Source organism: Phocoena phocoena, chromosome 10, assembly GCF_963924675.1.
Source record: "Phocoena phocoena chromosome 10, mPhoPho1.1, whole genome shotgun sequence".
Lineage (NCBI taxonomy): Eukaryota > Metazoa > Chordata > Mammalia > Artiodactyla > Phocoenidae > Phocoena > Phocoena phocoena.
The window spans coordinates 39,125,632-39,146,747 of record NC_089228.1 but is presented as its reverse complement, the minus strand read 5'-3'; the positions used below and the strand labels follow the sequence as shown (position 1 = coordinate 39,146,747).

The following is a 21,116-nucleotide window of genomic DNA, read 5'->3' as shown; positions in this document are numbered from 1 at the left end:
CTGGAGAAACTGAAAACAGCTCCTATTCTGGAAGGCAATCTGGAAATATGTAGCTTACACTTTCATCAGAAAATTCTGTCTAGAAATGTATTCTAAGGAAATACTTAGATATAGAAAAGAATGACATCAGGAATTTATTAAGTAGCAAAATTCTGGAATGAACCTAAAAATTCTCAAATAGGAGATTGAGACACATTATGGGAATTCCATAAATTGACTATCACATAGCCATAAAATCACATTGTAACATGAGAAGAGACTACTAAGTGAAAAAAAATCAGGCTACAGGGACTTCCCTGGTGGTGCAGTGGTTAAGAATCTGCCTAACAATGCAGGGGACATGGGTTCGAGCCCTGTTCGATCCCTGGTCCAATCCCTGGTCCAGGAAGATCCCACATGCTGTGGAGCAACTAAGCCCGTGCGCCACAACTACTGAGCCTGTGCTCTAGAGCCCACGAGCCACAACTAATGAGCCTGCATGCCTAGAGCCCATGCTCCGCAACAAGGGAAGCCACCACAATGAGAAGCCCACACACCACAACGAAGAGTAACCCCCACTCGCCACAACCAGAGAAAGCCCACATGCAGCAATGAAGACCCAATGCAGCCATAAATAAATAAATAAATAAAAAGCAGGCTACAAAACAGAATGTACAATGTGACTTCTTTGGGGTGACATTAGAGGTGTACGAAATTTTTGTATTTCCCAAGTATTAAGACATGAGGGGAGTTCCCTGGTGGCCTAGTGGTTAGGATTCCAGGCTTTCACTGCTGTGGCCCAGGTTCAATCCCTGGTCGGGAAACTGAGATCACTCAAGGCGCCCAGTGTGCCCCCCCAAAAAAAAGACATGGGGTTTTTATTGTTAAAGACAATAGTAAGACTGCACATCAATTTTCACTAGTACAGTTTGATAATGAAAGCAACTATGTAGTAGCCAATAAATAGACAAATAGATATCCCAACCAAACAAGTTAGTAAATCAAGGAAGAGGAAGATCTGGGACCCAGGAGACCACGAGTCTGGCCCAAGAGAGATGAAGGGGATTTCCAGGATGGTGTCTGGTACAGTGGGCCTGGGAAGAAACCAGTCTACGTGGGAGTATGAGGATAGAGGACTCCAGGAAGAGTTTGTTTTTTCCAAGAAGAACAAAGCAAAACAATAAACATTGGAACAACAGATTATAACTATTTAGGCAGTGTGGAAAACCAAACAAAAAGGTATTCTACAGGGCATTTAGGGTACAGGATGACAGAGGCAGAGATTCAAAGAAACAGAAGCAAACGAAACTGATGCAATTTTTAACCCAACCTCAAGAAAAACAAAAAGTTGTACAAGAAATGAAATGCACATCATAGAACATTACTTAGTTAACAGAGAAAAACACATATAAAGTTGTAATCATGAAAACACCGAATTGTACTAAACCACAAAGTATGATAAAATTATATGGGCAGGGCAGAAAGGTGATAAGGAATGCAAGAGTTAAAATCATCTACCACAAATAGGTAGCAAAAACACATTTTTTTCTCTTTTTTTTAATTGGAGTATAATTGCTTTACAATGTTGTGTTAGTTTTTTGTTTGTTTGTTTTTTTTGTTTTTTTTGCGGTACGTGGGCCTCTCACTGTTGTGGCCTCTCCCACTGCGGAGCACAGGCTCCGGACGCGCAGGCTCAGTGGCCATGGCTCACGGGCCCAGCCGCTCCGCAGCATGTGGGATCTTCCCGGACCGGGGCACGAACCCTTGTCCCCTGCATCGGCAGGCGGGCTCCCAACCACTGCGCCACCAGGGAAGCCCGTTAGTTATATTTTTAAAAAAATTAATTAATTTATTTATTTTTGGCTGCATTGGGTCTTCGTTGCTGCGCCTGGGCTTTCTCTAGCTGTGGCGAGCGGGGGCTATTCTTTGTTGCCATGTGCGGGCTCCTCATTGCGGTGGCTTCTCTTGTTGTGGAGCATGGGCTCTAGGTGCACGGGCTTCAGTAGTTGTGGCTCATAGGCTCTAGAGCGCAGGCTCAGTAGTTGTGGCGCACAGGCTTAGTTGCTCCACGGCATGTGGGATCTTCCCGGACCAGGGCTCGAACCCATGTCCCCTGCATTGGCAGGTGGATTCTTAACCACTGCACCACCAGGGAAGTCCCTGTGTTAGTTTTAAAACACATTTTTAAATGTATAAAATACACGTATGCATCTAGGTAGAAAACAGCATTAATAACTGAGAGAGCTGAAAGTAACCTCTAGAGAATTGGGGTGGGAGGGCTACTTTGTTACAAGTCCTTCAGTAGCAAACTAAGTGCTTGTATCATTTTAATACAAATAAGGGACAATTTTTAAAACAAAACACAAAAGTGTTAAAGTTGCTCCCTACAGAAAGTAGCAGGAGAAACAGGGTGGAGTTGCACACTGAGAGGGTCCACAGACCTAGGCTGGAGAACCTGCCTCGCTACAGACCCTGACCATTCACAACCCATCTTCTTTCCAGAACTCAAGGGGCACAACTGTACCCGTCAGTACTCCTCCCAGATCCTGCAAAGGTCTAGCACTGATACAGGCTGTAAGCAGACTCACCAAGGACAAAGTGCAGAGGAGGTAAATAGGAAAGGTGAATAGGAAGAGAAAGTTCTGAGAAGGATCTGCAAAAGCAGCAGGTGACAAAGCCCTCCAAAAGCCCCTCCCACAGCTTCCCACCTGGGCTGAGAGGATGCCCAAGGCCTGAGGGCCAAACCCACGCCTCCCAACAACTCCTCTAGCCTTCCTTCCACTGTCTGGCCTACCCAGTTCCATGCAGCACAACCAAGACCCGTCTGGCAGCACCAGAAAGCAGAGAGCTCAATCTGGCACAGCAAAACCCAGAGACAAGCACAAACATAAACTAAGGAAGCCTATTCAACTCTGCAGAGAGTTGGGTTTATATGAGCCATTCTCACCAGGTCTCCAGCACCCAGCACACTGCCCAGGCGCTGAATAGGTCCTCAATAACATTTGCTGACCAAGAGGCATGTAATCCTGCCTCTCTGTAAAGGCAGAGAACTCTTAGCTGACTTGAAGCCCAAAGACTCCACTGGACACCGATCAGACTCCATTCTGGGCTGATGAAAGGAAGAGAGCCTTACAGAAGAAAAGGCAGCATCGTCTCACGCATAGGTGGTTGGGTAGACTCCACCTCAAAATCTTCCTCCCATGCCTGGGTCCTGCAGGAACCCTGGGAACAACTTTTCCTCCCAGACCGAGTCCATCAATCACCAGCATCCCCTCTTTATCTAGGTGACACCTGCTTCTCAGTTTCTGTATATTTAATAAACACTACATATATATTTATTCATATTAGAGTTATATTTTAGGAAACAAAGGAAAAGTTCTCAACAAGGTCTTGTCACATATATGCTAATGAAGTCAGAAATAAACATCACTAGTAATTAAACCTTTTTTAAAATCCCATGTTTTCACTTTAAGAAATATCTGAAAAATTACTATGTAATTCAATAACCTCAAAGCAATTTAGTTTCCTTTAGTTAGTTTAGTCTAGGGGTTTGAAGACTCTGCTAGCTTCTTTCACTATTCCTCAGACTGGCTGACTCTTCCTCCAGATTTTATGTGAACTTCTGACACTGATCCCTGTCAAACTGACTGATCCAGATTTGCATTTTCTTCTATTTCACGTCTCCAACTATTCCTCATGAATTCCCTGTGGTCTAAATTGTGCCTTCCAAAAGAGAGAACCATTTTAGAACCATTTTATTAGCTTCAGTCATTCACATAAAACAGTAGCTGGAACTATCAAAGACTCCAGAGCGATGACAATAGGAGGGCATAGGATGGCACAGTGAGAGAGCCACAGCTGTGGGCTAGACCTCCAACAGAACTACGCAAAGTCACCCTATCCCCCAGAGAAGTAATAAATCAACCCTGTGAAACTGTTCCTCTGAATAAGAGAAATGCCCAGCACCAAGATTCCGTACCTCTCTCATAAGAGTCTTCCGGAAACAGTCAAAGGTCCCAGAATACATGGGAGGCTGTCCAGGCAAATTTGGGGGCTGCGTCTGCAGTCGGACCTGAAACCAGAAGTTAAAATACAGTCATTTCCCAGAATCAGAACTGCCTGTCGGTAGCAATGGCCCAACTGTCTGCTAAACTCTTAACAGAGAAAGCTGCACCTCTGTGCATGTCTTCAGCATTCACTTTATCTGCTGGATCAGACTTCTCTTTCCTCCAGTTTATTCAAACCCTGTACTCACAAGTCATTAGTAGCATGCTTTTGGAGAGAGTCACAGTTCCTCTGATTTCCTCAGCCACTTACTTTTGCTATTTATTTCTTATCTAATGGATCCCACAATGATCCAGTGGAATAGGTACTACCAGTTTACAAATGAGGAGGCTGGGTTTAGTGAGGTCAAATCATGTGCCAGTGAATGCAAAGCTCAGTTCAGCTCTAGGCACTCTCCACACCCATTTGAAGTGCCTTGTCGGTGGTTAGGTAAGGTGCGCAACAAAGATATTTTGGAGTGAGGTGGATTTGATCCTACTTTTCTTGGTCCTCATCCTTCTCCACCTTTTGGTGTATCCAATGCTTCAAACTGTCTCTCTTTAAACCTCCCTTCTTGGTACTCCTTCCTTTGTCTCCTTTTCTACTCCAGGCGTCCTCCAAGGCTAAGTAGCCTACTCATCTGTTCCACTATCCCTTTTAGAAAACTCAGATTCCAGGGCTTCAGCTTCTGCTCAGTGATGACTTTTACTCAGCCATCTTCAGACCTTCTCTCCCCACCTTTTGGGCTACATTTCAAACTGCCTGGAGAAGCTGTCCCTACTCATATCACCTCCAGAATCTCATCCTTTTGATGAATCACCCATTTGTGCCAGAGCCATCAGGCTACCCTCTTTCTCAGGATTTGAAACTCTAGCATCCGACCACTTCCTGTTACTTCTGCTCCTCTTATTCACATAGGCACCAAGGTTTTTGGAGAGTTCCTTCAAGAGTCTTCCAGAATCCTAATTTCTTCCTCTCTCTATCTGAAGTCTTCTCCTAGGCCAAGTCCTCACCTATTCTTACCCAGTGTGATGGTTTTCAAATATGCCCACTAACTCTTTGATACTCTTCCCCTTCAAAAGTTAATCCTGGGCTTCCCTGGTGGCACAGGGGTTCAGAGTCCACCTGCCGATGCAGGGGACACGGGTTCGTGCCCCGGTCTGGGAAGATCCCACATGCCACAGAGCGACTAGGCCCGTCAGCCATGGCTGCTGAGCCTGCGCGTCTGGAGCCTGTGCACCGCAACGGGAGAGGCCACAACAGTGAGAGGCCCGAGTACCACAAAAAAAAAAAAAAAAGTTAATCCTAATTCCCTTCCCCTTGGATGTGGGCCAGACTCAGTGACTCACTTCTATCGAACAGAATGTAGTGGTTTTGATGCTATGTGACTTCTCCAAGGCTAGGTGACAGAAAGGTCAGCTTCTGCCTGTCTTCATCTCAGGTCATTTGCTTTGGGGAAAGTCAGCCACCATGTTATGAGGATACTCAAGCAGTCTGAAGAGGTCACGTGTGGAGGAAAGAAGGCCTCCTGACAACAGCCGGCACTAACTGCCAGCCTGTGAATGAACCACACAGAAGCCAATCCTTCAGATTAGTACAGTCCTGGCCAGCATCTTTTTGTTGCTTTTGGTTGAAGGAGAGGGTCTTTGGTTCAGTATTGGGTTTTTTTAAACAGCTTTATTAAGATATAATTCGTATACCATAAAATTCACCCATTTAAAGTATACAGTTAAGTGCTTCTTAGTGTATTTGCAGAGTTGTGCAACCTTCATTATAATCAGTTTTAGAATATTTTCATCACCCCAAAAAGAAACACCACACCCATTAGTAGTCACTCCCCATTCCCCTCTTCTCTCAGCCCCTGGCAATTACTAATATGGCTTCCATCTCTATGGATTTGCCTATTCTGTATATTTCATATAAATAAATCGTACAATATATGGTCTTTCACACTTGGCTTCTTTTACTTAGCATAATGTGTTCAAAGTTCATCTATGTTGTAGAATATATCAGTCCTTCATTACTTTTTATGAGTAAATAGTATTCCACTGTACAAATATACCATGTTTTGTTTATCTGCTCATCAGATAATTACAAATTACATTTTTTCCACTTTTATTATTATGAATAATGGTGCTATAAACTTTTGTGTGCAGGTTTTTGTGTGGATATTATGTTTTCAATTCTCTTGGATATTATATTACCCAAGCATAATTGTATTGGTCAAGATTCTCCAGAGAAATAGAACCAATAGGACATGTAGATTTATTTATTTGTTTGTTATAAGGAATTGGCTCACACAATTATGGAGGCAGACAAATCCTAAGACCTGCAATCAGTAAGCTGGAGACCCAAGAAAGTCAATAGGATAGTTCAAGTCTGAAGACCTGAGAACCAGGAGAGCTGATGGTTCAAGTCCCAGTTCAAAAGCTGGCAGATAAACTAACACAACATTGTAAAGCAATTATACTCCAATACAGGTGTTAAAAAAAAAAAAAGCTGGCAGCCTCAAGACCTAAGAAGAGCCAATGCTTCAGTTTGAGTCCAAAGGCAGGAAAAGACCAATGTCCCAGCTTAGTCAGGAGGGAGGAGTTTCAGCTTTTTGTTCTATTGAGGCCTTCAACTGACTGGAACAGGGCCACCCACATTAGGGAGGGCAATCTACTTTACTTAGTCTACCTTAAATGCTAATCTCATCCAAAAACACCCTCACAGATACACCCAGAACAATGTTTGACCAATATCTGAACACCCCACAGCCCAGTTGACACATAAAATTAACCATCACAGGAGAATTGCTGGGTCATATGCTAACTCTATGTTTAACCTTTTCAGGAACTGCCAGACTGTTTTCCAAAGAGCATTGTATGAATGTTCCAGTTTCTCCACATCCCATCACCTGTTATTTATTTATTTTCAATTATAGCCATCATAGTGGGTGTCAGGTGGTATCTCACTGTGATTTTTATTTACATTTTCATGATGGATAATGATGTGGAATATTTTTCATGTGTTTATTGCCATTTGTATATCTTCTTTGGAGAAATGTCTATTCAGATCCTTTGCCCATTTTTTTCCTTAACTATTTTATTTTTTATTTCTTTATTTTTTTGGCCACACTGCATGGCATGCGGAAGTTCCCTGACCAGGGATCGAACCTGCGCCCCCTGCAGTGGAGGCACAGAGTCTTAACCACTGGACCACCAGGGAAATCCCCCCAGTTTGGGTTGTTTTTTTTTTTTTTTTACTGTCATAAAATACACATAAAATTTACCATCTCAACCATTTTTAAGTGTACAGTTCAGTAATATTAAATACATTCATAACGTTGTGCAACTGTCACCACCATCCAGAATTCTTTCTGCCTTATAAAACTGAATTCGTTTATTAATTAGTAAATTAATTCACTTAGCCTAATGTTTACAGTATTCATCCATGTGGTTGCAAGGTCAGAATTTCCTTCTTTTTTTTTTGCTTTACACGGGCCTCTCACTGTTGTGGCCTCTCCCATTGCGAAGCGCAGGCTCAGTGGCCATGGCTCACGGGCCCAGCCGCTCCGCAGTATGTGGGATCTTCCCGGACCGGAGCACGAACCCGTGTCCCCTGCATTGGCAGGTGGACTCTCAACCACTGCGCCACCAGGGAAGCCCCAGAATTTCCTTCTTTTTAAGGCTGAATAACACCCCATTGTATGTATATGCCACATTTTCCTTATTCATTCTTCCATTTGTGGACACTTGGGTTGCTCCCATGTTTCAGCTATTGTGAATAATGCTGCTATGAACAGGGGTGTACAAATATCTCTTCAAGACCCTGCTTTCAATTCTTTTGGGTATATATCCAGAAATGGAATTGCTGGATCATATAGTAATCCTATTTTTAATTTTTTGAGGAACTGGCATACTGTTTTCCACAGTCACTATACAATTTTACATTCCCAACAACAGTGCACAAGAGTTCTGAGGTCTCCACATCTTCGCCTAATAATAACACTTGTTATTATTATTATTTTTTGGCCATGCTGTGCGGCATGCAGGATCCTAGCTCCCTGACGAGGGATGGAACCGTGGCCCCCGCAGTGGAAGTACAGAGTCCCAACCACTGGACCACCAGGGAAGTCCCTATTGTTGTTGTTTTAAGCCACTATGTTTTGGGATAAGTTGTTACACCACCAGAGATAACTGATACACCCAGTTATATACTTCTGCAGTCTTTTTCCTTGCTATTTTTCCTGCTCTGAGTTCTGCTTCCTAATTCTTCTCAGGTTGCTATCATACTAACTTTTCCAAGACACCATTTCATCATGCTGTTCCTCTAGTACTTTAAATTTCTCATTCTTGATTTTGTTAAGGCCTTATGTCCCATACTAAGGAACTCACTCTCTAGGCAATGGAGGTGACATGCATATCTGAGGAGTTTATGGGACACAACAGTAGAAATGTCTAGAGGCTCCCGCTGCTTTGCATCCAAAATCCCTTATTTGGTCTTCAGATCCTCCATGGTCAGGCACAACCTGTCCAAGTTAGTAGAGAGAGAAATAGACCAAAACTTCTGACTGATACCATTTTGTGATTTTGTATAAATCTCACATGTCTTATCATGACATCCGCCACCCAGGCCCAGCAAGAACATTAAAGTCCTCCACGGCTGGTCTTATTTTACAGCCTGCTCCCACTATCAAGCCTATATCCACCTTCACTCCTGCCTTCCCCCTACCCAGAATGTCTGGGTCCCCCTACTTCTCCAGTCAGAACTCAGCCAGCCCTTCATCACGTGCCATAAAGCCTTTCCAAACTGAAGTGCTACACCTCTTGCCTTCCCAGACCACAGTTAGTCGCCTCGGACCTCTGAAAGTGCCTCTAGACCAAGCTTTGATTGGAGGCCACCTGGCTCTTAGAGGTCAAAAGGACAGTAGTGGGCAATTTGTGGTTTTGGCTTAAGCTAAAAGGGGACTTTCTGGCTATTAAAAATGCAGTGGCTTGAGAGTCCGCCTGCCCATGCAGGGGACGTGGGTTTATGCCCCGGTCCGGGAAGATCACACATGCCTCGGAGTGGCTGGGCCTGTGAGCCATGGCCACTGGGTCTGCGCGTCCGGAGCCTGTGCTCCGCAACGGGAGAGGCCACAACAGTGAGAGGCCCGCGTACCGCAAAAAAAAAAAAAAAAAGAAATGCAGTGAGCATTTTCAGTCATTTCCATTTCAGTATAGAGGTCCTCGGGCCCTTCCTGGGAATGACATCTGATTGGGGAGGAAGGACAAGAGGATATGGAGGTAGGAGCAACATTTGTATTAGGGAGCAACAGGGTTTCGTTTTTCTTTAAAGAGAGGCTCCAGCTGCCTAGAACTAACAAGACCAAGAGTAGAGAGGCCAGACAATTCTTCTCCCTTACATCAGTGCTGCTTAGAACGACCACTGTCTGGGAAGCCCTAACACACATGGCATTTACCAATTACTGAATAAACATCTGATTTTGTGTTTCACAGTGCCCAAACCAGCCCAGTTGCTTTAATCCTGGTCCTGTGATAGAATGACCCCAGATCCTCTCCTAGATGAAAGGCAGCAAAGAGCTTGCTGCCCAAACTTGCCTGGAGAATGTCCCCAAAGCAATTTCCCTGTGGAGGAAACCCAATCCAACATTCCAATAAGTCTCCTACACAGGGTTCATGCCTGCTCCCTACAGGCTCACCCTGGCCATGATCTGTCAATTTCCTCCAAGTGTGTGCAGAAATAACCATAGAAAACTAGGATGAAGCTTTGAATGCTAAGTCACAGGGTATGGACTCTGGTCTCCAGCAAGGTCTTGCTGAAAGTGTTGCAGGGGAAAGAGTTGATGCATAATGTGAGGATAAGCAGGGAACAAGCTCTGATGAGTTTCCCCCTTCCTGGAGCCTCAATCTGACCACGGCTTCCTCACCAGGTTGTTGTGGGGATCAGCCTTGCCCTGGGAAAGCTGATCACTTGCTTTCCCTGGAAGGAGCTCAGTCAGTGAGGATATCATCGCTTCCCACAGGAGGCCTCTCAGGCTAACATGCGGTGACAGGCTGAAGATGGTCAAGAAAGGTTCAAAGGAGATAGTGATGGAGCACTCTGGGCCCAGAGGAATGTGTCAAAATACATGTCTGGAATAACCTTGCCTCAGTCTTTAGCTCTCTTCCTGAAGCGGGATTTACAGATGCCTTTTTCAACCTTGCTGATAATGTTAGGGTTTTCAGAAGTCAGAGCTTTGGGGCGGTGCTCTTTCTTTACCATCCTCAAAGAAGTGGCGCCAGATCAGAATAGGCTTCCGAACAGAGAACTTTTTTTTTAAATCAAGAGCCCTTGGTGGGCGGTTAGAGGCTGCTCACTTTGCAACGTCCAGCTCTCTGGGGTGCAGGAACAGTTTCCCCGACCCCCGAAAGGGAGATTCCCTAGACTTCTCATGGAAGCTCCCACGGACTCCGCTTCTATCCCAGACCGAGCCTCGCGGGAGACCCTACTTTCCGCGCCCTGCCCGGGCTTCCTCCCTCCAGCCCGCGCCCCAGCATTCTCGCACCTTGACCGTGTCCAGTGGGTGCCCCACGAACACCAGGCACATGCCTCCAAAGCCGCCGGCCAGCAGGTTCTTGAGCGGGCTAATGGGCTTCGCCTGGTCTGCCATGGTACGTCCGTCAGTCGCCGTGCCTGTCGGCTCCCAGGAGCACCGCTCCACTGCCCCAGCCGCGGTGGCAGCGCCGCCGACCTTTCACCCACTTTCGGGTGGGAGGGGCATGAGCCCGGGGCAGGTCGGGAGGAGGGCCTAGACCGCCTGCCAGGCCCGGCTTCCGCCGAGGGGAGGTGCTTCCGGCCGCAGCCCGCCTCCATGGGCGTGGCTTAAGGGAGCGGGGCGGGCCCGGATGCCTCGTGGGCGGTGTTTGGGAGTGGCGGCGGGTGGTGGACTTACTCCTCCAGGAAGTCTTCCCGGACTTGAGTGTTTCCTCCCTTAAGCTCCCGTTCCTCCACTCGCTCCGCAGAAGTCGATTGCGCTCTGCTATGTGACAGGCGCCCTTCCAGGTGCTGGAGGCACAGCTGTTAGCACAACACATAGGTCCCTGTTCTTGTGGAGCTTACAGACCATAACAAAGATAAATAAGTGAAAAATGCATAGTGTATCAAGTTGTGATAACTGCTATGAAGAAAAATAAATCTGGAAAAAGGATTAGAGAGTATTGGGGGGCAAGGAATTTGCAATTTTCATTAGGTGAGTAAAGGACAGTTTCACTGAGAAGGTGACTGGATTCAAGAACTGAGAAGCTGAGGAAGTGATATATCCATAGATATGGGGGGAGGGGGAGAGATCTTCCAGGCAAAAGAAAAGAATGCAAAAGCCATGAGATGGCCTGTGCCTGGCCTGTTTGAGGAACCACCTGGGGGCCTTTGTGGCTAGAGCAGAGTTAGGAAGATATGGAGGTAATGTTGGCATATCAAGCGGGGCTTTGTGTGCCACTGTAAGGACATCAGTCTCTTCTCTGAAGTAGATGGGAGCTATTCTGGGGTTCTGAGCAGGGGATTGACATAGTCTGACTTATGAGTTAATAGAATCCCTCTTTCTGCGGGTTGAGGGTAGACTACGAAGCAGGGAGCCTTGAGGAGGCTAAAGGTCATGGTCACAGATGCTGGACTCCATCAGAGCACAGCACAGCAGATGGTGAGACATGTTTGGATTCTGGATATATTCTGAAGGAAAAAGTTAAAGGAATTGTTTTTTGTGTTTTTTTTAAATTTACTTTTACTTATTTATTTTTGGATGTGTTGGGTCTTCATTGTGGCGCATGGGCTTCTCATAGTGGTGGCTTCTCTTGTTGTGGAGCATGGGCTTTAGGAGCGCGGGCTTCAGTAGTTGTGGCTCACGGGCTGTAAGCACAGGCTCAGTAGATGTGGCGCATGGGCTTAGTTGCTCTGCGGCATGTGGGATCTTCCTGAACCAGGGCTCGAACCCATGTCTCCTGCATTGGCAGGCAGATTCTTAACCACTGCGTCACCAGGGAAGCCGAGGAATTGTTAATGAACAGAATATAAGGTACATAAGAGAGGAGTTAAGGATGATGCTAATGTTTTTGACTTATTGACTCTAGGTGGACGGTATTCAGGTATTCACTATATTACTCTTTCATCATTTCTGTATGTTTGTAATTTATCAAATTAAAAAGCTGTAAACAGGGCTTCCCTGGTGGTGCAGTGGTTGGGAATCTGCCTGCCAATGCAGGGGACACGGGTTTGAGCCCTGGTCCAGGAAGATCCCACATACCGTGGAGCAACTAAACCTGTGCACAGCAACTACTGAGCCTGCGCTCTAAAGCCCGCAAGCCACAACTACTGAGCCCACGTGCCACAACTGCTGAAGCCTGCGCGCCTAGAGCCCATGCTCCCCAACAATAGAAGCCACCGCAATGAGAAGCCCGCACAGCACAATGAAGAGTAGCCTCCACTCACTGCACTAGAGAAAGCCCGCGGCTAGCAATGAAGACCCAAAACAGCCAAAAGTAAATAAATAAATAAATTTATTTTAAAAAAAGCTGTGAACAATAAACATACCCCTATCTACAGCAGGAACCTCACTGCCAAGCTAACCTAACAACAGTCCTCCTCTGTAGGCACTCCCAGGCTAGCAGGAAGCCTAGAATAAGGAGAATGCACCATGTATGCTAGGGGTGGATAGATTAGTGACAGGATCGGGATTGGGATCAGGAAGTGAGTGGGCCTGACTGGTGCAGAAGGCACCAGGGGAGTGGAAGGGGAGTGGAAGGCAAGGAGGCTGGGGCAAGGCCCAAAAGCCTGTTTACTCTGTGTTACAGGCTTTTTCTAGATGGGGATGGGGAACCATAGAAGAATTTTAAGCACAGTGTTGACATGATCAGGTTTGTTTTAGAAAATCTATTTTGGATGGATGAATTTGTCTTGGGAGAGAATGGAAGCAGGGAGACCAGTTAAGGGAAAATTACAGTGGTGCAACGAGAGGCAGTAAAGGCATTAACTGAGCCTGGTGCTCATCGCTGGATTGGCGATGGTAATGGGACCATGTTTACTTCACTTGTGACTTGTAGCACTCCAGCTGCAGAAGAGGATCTAATTTAGAGTCAATCTGCAGCTTCAGGAAGAGATGGTGTTTGTTATAGAACCGCCCTCCTGATAAACCCTCCTGGTAAACCTGGTAAATCCTCCTGGCAAACCTCGACACACTTGAAGGTGGACTCCACTGAAGCTCACCAGCTTCTATTAAATCCTCATAGGGTAACTGATAATCCACTAAACAATTGGTCTTCCTGCTTCTTCATCTGATAAGCCTTACACACAGCTATAAAACTCAACTGAATGGGCTTCCCTGGTAGCGTAGTGGTTGAGAGTCCACCTGCCGATGTAGGGGACGCGGGTTCGTGCCCCGGTCCGGGAAGATCCCACATGCCGCGGAGCGGCTGGGCCCGTGAGCCATGGGCCCGTGAGCCTGTGCATCCGGAGCCTGTGCTCCGCAATGGGAAAGGCCATAACAGTGAGTAGGCCCGTGTACCGCAAAAAGAAAAGAAAAGAAAAAATTTAATCTGAATTTAATCTGAATGTGTCATTCCCTGGCCAAAAAACCTCTTCAGCTCCTCATTGCATCAGAATAAAATATAAGTGGCTCAGGGGCAGTCAAGGTTTTTCACAATTTTATGCTACCTTACTTCTTCAACCTTATTTTTCCCTAGACTGTATCTTCCTCTCTGAGCAAACTGAGCTTCTACTGGTTTACCACACAGACCTGTTACTTAACTCACCTTCCACCGCCGACAGCCAGGCTTTTACATATCCTGTCTCCTTCAGCACAGAGTATCCTTCCTCTCCCCACTCCATAACACACTGATGCAGGAGATGGATACCAAGTTGCCCATATGCTAGACATTGTCCAACCTGTGGTTCTTAGCCATTTGGGGGGTGGAGAATTCCTGGCACCCTCTCCCCAGAAAAACATACACATGCATATGTACCTCCAGGTTTGCTATAAATTTCATGAGAACCTGAAGCTATCCTTGGACCTCATATGAGAAGCCTTGTTCCTAGACCCTAGGACTCAAACATGAATGAGAGGGGCCTCCCCTTAGGTCACACCCTTCCCAAGACAGCCCACACCCAGTGACTGAGCAAGGTAGGGATTTAATGCTTGACCAGTCTGGCCTGGTATTAGACACTCTGACAGGCAATATTAACTCCAGTGTTCTCTGCTAGGTTGGCAGCAGCTTCATTGGGCTGCAACACAGTTTAACTTCTGCCTTTGCCTAATTCTGCTTCCCGGGCTTCCCTGGTGGTGCAGTGGTTAAGAATCCGCCTGCTTGAAAAAAAAAAACAAACAAACAAACAAAAAAAAGAATCCGCCTGCTTGGGCTTCCCTGGTGGCACAGTGGTTAAGAATCCGCCTGCCAGTGCAGGGGACACGGGTTCAAGCCCTGGTCTGGGAAGATCCTACACGCTGCAAAGCAACTAAGCCCGTGCGCCACAACTACTGAGCCTGCACTCTAGAGCCTATGAGCTACAACTACTGAAGCCCTGTGCCACAACTACTGAAGCCCGTGCGCCTAGAGCCTGTGCTCCGCAACAAGAGAAGCCACCGCAATGAGAAGCCCGTGCACCGCAACAAAGAGTAGCCCCCACTCATCACAACTAAAGAAAGCCCGCACTCAGCAACGAAGATCCAACACAGCCAATCAATAAATAAACAAAATAAATATATAAATCTGCTTCGCTTTACTTATGTTGGTCCCTAATAAATATCTTGCTCCCCAAACTCCATCTCAATATTTGCTTCCAGAAAGTCCAACCTGCAACAGTAGTATTCAACATCATTCCTTACCAAAAACAAAATAAAACCAAAAGCAAAAGAACATAAAACTGTAAACTTAAGATTTGAAGTAGTCCGCTCGGCTGCCTACAGCAGAGAATTGAAGAGAAAACTCCTGAGGGCGCTCCGTTGTCTTCTCCGGGAGTGACAACGCTGCTTTCCCAGTTGAACCCCGTCCTCCTTTGCAATCCACTGAGGGCTGCAATGAGCATCGCTTATCCTTTGGAGCCCTCTGCCAGGAAGAGCCACTTGTGTGTGGCCCCTGGTGCCTGGCCATTCCCATCCAGGCTGGATTCTCCAGAGTTCCCCAACCAGAGATCAAACCTGGACCCTCAACAGTGAAAGTGCGGAGTCCTCACCATTGGACTGCCAGGGAATTTCCCACACATGCACAGATTCTTGTAAGCTCCACACAAACAGGATATATAACAATCCCCAAACTCCTGCCAAATTCCTTCTTACTGCGCAGGAGGTAGTCACTCTCCTCTCACAATTAAGCCTGAGTAAGTACCTAGGAACCAGATGTGATAGGTATATGTTTAACTGCCAAATGTTTCCAGAAGAGCTCTTCTAGTCTGCATTACCACTAGATATAATGTTAGAGCCGTGTAGCTGACAGGGTCTTGGTGCTCCAGCCGGCTGTCAGGGCTGAGCCTCGGAGGTGGGAGAGCTGAGTTCAGGACACCTGACCACCAGGCACCTCCAGGCCCCATGTAATATCAACTGGCGAGAGCTCTCCCAGAGATCTCCGTCTCAATGCTAAGACCCAGCTTCACTCAACGACCAGCAAGTTCTAGTGCTGGACACCCCATGCCAAATAACTAGCAAGACAGGAACACAACCCCACCCATTAGCAGAGAGGTGCCTAAAATCATAATAAGCTTACAGACACCCCAAAACTCACCACCACACTCGATCCTGGCCACCAGAAAGACAAGATCCAGCCTCATCCACCAGAACATAGGCACCAGTCTGCTCCACCAGGAAGCCTACACAAGCCACTGAACCAAACTGACCCACTGGGGGCAGATACCAAAAACAATGGGAACTACGAACCAGCAGCCTGTGAAAAGGAGACCCCAAACACAGTAAGTTACGCAGCAGATGAAGGAACAAGGTAAAAACCCACCAGACCTAACAAATGAAGAGGAAATAGGCAGTCTACCTGAAAAAGAATTCAGAGTAATCATAGTAAAGACGATCCAAAATCTTGGAAATAGAATGGAGAAAATACAAAAAATTGTTTTAACAAAGACCTAGAAGAAGTAAAGAGGAAACAAACAATGATGAACAACACAATAAATGAAATTAAAAATTCTCTAGAAGGAATCAATAGCAGAATAACTGAGGCAGAAAAACGGGTAAGTGACCTGGAAGATAAAATAGTGGAAATAACTACTGCAGAGCAAAATAAAGAAAAAAGAATGAAAATAATTGAGAACAGTCTCAGAGACCTCTGGGACAACATTCAGCCCACCAATATTCAAATTATAGGGGTCCCAGAAGAAGAAGAGAAAAAGAAAGCGATTGAGAAAATATTTGAAGAGATTATAGTTGAAAACTTCCCTAATATGGGAAAGGAAATAGTCAATCAAGTCCAGGAAGCACAAGTCCAGGAAGAGTCCCATACAGGATAAATCCAAGGAGAAAAACGCCAAGACACATATTAATCAAACTATCAAAAATTAAATAAAAAGAAAAAATATTAAAAGCAGCAAGGGAAAAATAACAAAAAAGGGAATCCCCATAAAGTTAACAGCTGATCTTTCAGCAGAAACTGTGCAAGCCAGAAGGGAGTGGCAGGACATATTTATTTATTTATTATTTATTTTTATTAGCAATTTCCTTTTTTTTTCGAATTTTTGAATTTATTTTTTTATACAGCAGGTTCTTATTAGTTACCCATTTTATACATGTTAGTGTATACATGTCAATCCCAATCTCCCAATTCATCACACCACCACCACCACTACCCCCGCCACTTTCACCCCTTGGTGTCCATACGTTTGTTCTCTACATCTGTGTCTCTATTTCTGCCCTGCAAACCAGTTCATCTGTACCATTTTTCTAGGTTCCACATACATGCGTTAATATACGATATTTGTTTTTCTCTTTCTGACTTACTTCACTCTGTATGACAGTCTCTAGATCCATCCATGTCTCTACAAATGACCCAATTTTGTTCCTTTTTTTTTTTTTTTTTTTGCGGTATGCGAGCCTCTTACTGTTGTGGCCTCTCCCGCTGCGGAGCACAGGCTCCAGACGCGCAGGCTCAGTGGCCATGGCTCACGGGCCCAGCCGCTCCGCGGCACGCGGGATCCTCCCAGACTGGGGCACGAACCCGTGTCCCCTGCATCAGCAGGCAAACTCTCAACCACTGTGCCACCAGGGAAGCCCCAATTTTGTTCCTTTTTATGACTAATATTCCATTGTATGTATGTACCACATCTTCTTTATCGATTCATCTTTCAATGGGCATTTAGGTTGCTTCCATGACCTGGCTATTTTAAATAGTGCTGCAATGAACATTGGGGTGCATGTATCTTTTTGAATTATGGTTTTCTCTGGGTAGATGCCCAGTAGTGGGATTGTTGGGTCATATGGTAATTCTATTTTTAGTTTTTTAAGGAACCTCCATACTGCTCTCCATAGTGGCTGTATCAATTTACATTCCCATCAACAGTGCAAGAGGGTTCCCTTTTCTCCACACTCTCTCCAGCATTTGTTTGTAGATTTTCTGATGATGCCCATTCTAACTGGTGTGAGATGATACCTCATTGTAGTTTTGATTTGCATTTCTCTAATAATTAGTGATATTGAGCAGCTTTTCATGTGCTTCTTGTCTTTTTTTTTTTTTTTCAGGGAAAAGAAAGTAGAGTTTATTGGTGGGCATGGGTAGGGAGGGGGCGGTGCTAAGCCTATCACAAGTGCAGGGCCCGCCATTTGTCCAGGGGGCCACGATTAAGCATGTACTTGACCCCACACCCATCTGGAATGAGCTGCTTTTCTGCCAACATGTTTTCAAATTCATCTGCATTAAACTTAGTAAATCCCCGCTTCTTGGAGATGTGGATATTCTGGTGGCCAGGGAACTTGGACTTGGCCCTGCAGAGGGCCTCAATCACATGCTCCTTGTTGTGCAGCTTGGTGCAGATGGACATTATGACCTGGCCAATGTGGACCCTGGCCACTGTGCCCTGGGGCTTTCCAAAGTCACCACGCATACCTGTCTGGAGCCTACATTGGGGAACAGCATGCTAGTCATTAATGTCCACTGGAAAGGGCTGTCTCCAAGGTCCCTTAGGGCAACCCACACAGGCAACAGGCTGCATACACTACTGAGGAGGCTGCTGTTTGCAGCCATTGTGCACCGGGCCCCTGTATATCTTCTTTGGAGAAATGTCTATTTAGGTCTTCTGCCCATTTTTGGATTGGGTTGTTTGTTTTTTTAATATTGAGCTGCATGAGCTGTTTATGTATTTTAGAGATTAATCTTTTGTCTGTTAATTCATTTGCAAATATTTTCTCCCATTCTGAGGGTTGTCTTTTCAGACAACCTGTTTCTTTTTGTTTGTAGTTTCCTTTGCTTTGCAAAAGCTTTTAAGTTTCATTAGGTCCCATTTGTTTATTTTTATTTCCATTACTCTAGGAGGTGGATCAAAAAATATCTTGCTGTGATTTATGTCAAAGAGTGTTCTTCCTATGTTTTCCTCTAAGAGTTTTATAGTGTCCGGTCTTACATTTAGGTCTCTAATCCATTTTGAGTTTATTTTTGTGTATGGTGTTAGGGAGTGTTCTAATTTCTTTCTTTTACATGTAGCTGTCCAGTTTTCCTAGCACCGCTTATTGAAGAGACTGTCTTTTCTCCATTGTGTATCCTTGCCTCCTTTGTCACAGATTAGTTGACCATAGCTGTGTGGGTTTATCTCTGGGCTTCCTATCCTGTTCCATTGATCTACATTCCTGTTTTTGTGCCAGTACTATATTGTCTTGATTACTGTAGCTTTGTAGTAGAGTCTGAAGTCAGGGAGTCTGATTCCTCCAGCTCCGTTTTTTTTCCCTCAAGACTTCTTTGGCTATTCGGGGTCTTTTGTGTCTCCATACAAATTTTAAGATTCTTTGTTCTAGTTCTGTAAAAAATGCCACTGGTAATTTGATAAGGATTGCATTGAATCTGTAGATTGCTTTGGGTAGTATAGTCATTTTCACAATATTGAGTCTTCCAATAGTGGCAGGACATATTTAAAGTGATGAAAGGGAAGAAACTACAGCCGAGATTACTCTACCCAGCAAGGATCTCATTCAGATTTGATGGAGAAAACCTTTACAGACAAGCAAAAGCTAAGAGAATTCAGCACCACCATACCAGCTTTACAACAAATGCTAAAGGAACTTCTCTAGGCAGGAAACACAAGAGAAGGAAAAGACCTACAATAACAAACCAAAAACAATTAAGAAGATGGTAATAGGAACATACATATTGATAACTACCTTAAGTGTGAATGGATTAAATGCTCCAACCAAAGACACAGTCTTGCTGAATGGATACAAAAACAAGACCCATATATATGCTGTCTACAAGAGACCCACTTCAGACCTAGGGACACATACAGAATGAAAGTGAAGGGATGGAAAAATATATTCCATGAAAATGGAAATCAAAAGAAAGCTGGAGTAGCAATACTCATATCAGATAAAATAGACTTTAAAATAAAGAATGTTACAAGAGACAAGGAAGGACACTACGTAATGATCAAAGGATCAATCCAAGAAGAAGATATAACAATTATAAATATATATGCACCCAATATAGGAGCACCTCAATACATAAGGCAACTGCTAACAGCCATAAAACGGGAAATTGACAGTAACACAATAATAGTAGGGGACTTTAACACCCTACTTTCACCAATGGACAGATCAACTAAAATGAAAATAAATAAGGAAACACGAGCTTTAAATGACACATTAAACAAGATGGACTTAATTTATGTTTATAGGACATTCCATCCAAAAACAACAGAATACACTTTCTTCTCAAGTGTATTTCTTCTCAAGCTCATGGAACATTCTCCAGGATAGATCATATCTTGGGTCACAAATCAAGCCTTGGTAAATTTAAGAAAATTGAAATAGTATCAAGTATATTTTCCAACCACAACCCTATGAGACTAGATATCAATTACAGGAAACAAAACTGTAAAAAATACAAACACATGGAGGCTAAACAATACGCTACTAATTAACCAAGAGATCACTGAGGAAATCAAAGAGGAAATCAAAAAATACCTAGAAACAAATGACAATGAAAACACAGTGGCCCAAAACCTATGGGATGTAGCAAAAACAGTTCTGACAGGGAAGTTTATAGTAATACAATCCTACCTCAAGGAACAAGAAAAATCTCAAATAAACAACCTAACATTACACCTAAAGCAATTAGAGAAAGAAGAACAACAAAAACCCCCCCAAAGTTAGCAGAAGGAAAGAAATCATAAAGATCAGATCAGAAATAAATGAAAAAGAAATGAAGGAAACGATAGCAAAGATCAATAAAACTAAAAGCTGGTTCTTTGATATGATAAACAAAATTTGATAAACCATTAGCCAGACTCATCAAGAAAAAAAGAAGACCCAGATCAACAGAATTAGCAATGAAAAAGGAGAAGTAACAAGTGACACTGCAGAAATACAAAGGATCATGAGAGATTACTACAAGTAACTATATGCCAATAAAATGGACAACCTAGAAGAAATGGACAAATTCTTAGGCTTAGAGCAACCAGAAGCTGAGTGTATGAGGGAATAAAGTTCTGTTGTTTCAAGCTAGGAGGTTTATAGTAATTTGTTATGGCCGTCCTAGGAAACTAACGCAGATATTTATCATTCCAATTTCTCTTCCTTAATTTGTAAAGTTCCAGATTTCACTCTGTTATCATTTTCCTTTTACTTGAAAAAAAATTATCATTTATTTTAAAGGCAGTAAATTCTCTTCGTTTTCCTTCACCTAAAAAAAAAAAAGATTTGAAGTAAACACCCTTGTAATAGACAAGAAGTAACTACCTTTTTTTTTAAAGCAAACTAGTAACTACCATATATACATATATATATAAAAATATAGGGCTTCCCTGGTGGCGCAGTGGTTGAGAGTCCGCCTGCCGATGCAGGGGACACGGGTTCGTGCCCCGGTCTGGGAAGGTCCCACGTGCCGCGGAGCGGCTGGGCCCGTGAGCCATGGCCGCTGAGCCTGCGCGTCCGGAGCCTGTCC

General features: G+C 44.5%; 1 protein-coding gene and 1 pseudogene across 1 annotated transcript in view; both read right to left on the bottom strand.

Annotated features, from left to right (window-relative positions):
- Positions 1-10,755, bottom strand: part of SLC25A20 (solute carrier family 25 member 20) — a 32,116-nt gene extending 21,361 nt beyond the window's left edge. Inside the window, exons 1-2 of the mRNA XM_065885309.1 lie at positions 10,556-10,755; positions 3,959-4,051 (exon numbers count right to left, since the gene is read on the bottom strand). Of these exons, the coding sequence (XP_065741381.1) occupies positions 3,959-4,051; positions 10,556-10,660 (198 nt within the window). The 5' untranslated portion in view covers positions 10,661-10,755. The remainder of the gene's footprint in view (positions 1-3,958; positions 4,052-10,555) is intronic.
- Positions 10,756-18,130: 7,375 nt separating this feature from the next.
- Positions 18,131-18,272, bottom strand: LOC136130091 (small nucleolar RNA SNORA70; annotated as a pseudogene).
- Positions 18,273-21,116: the final 2,844 nt, after the last annotated feature.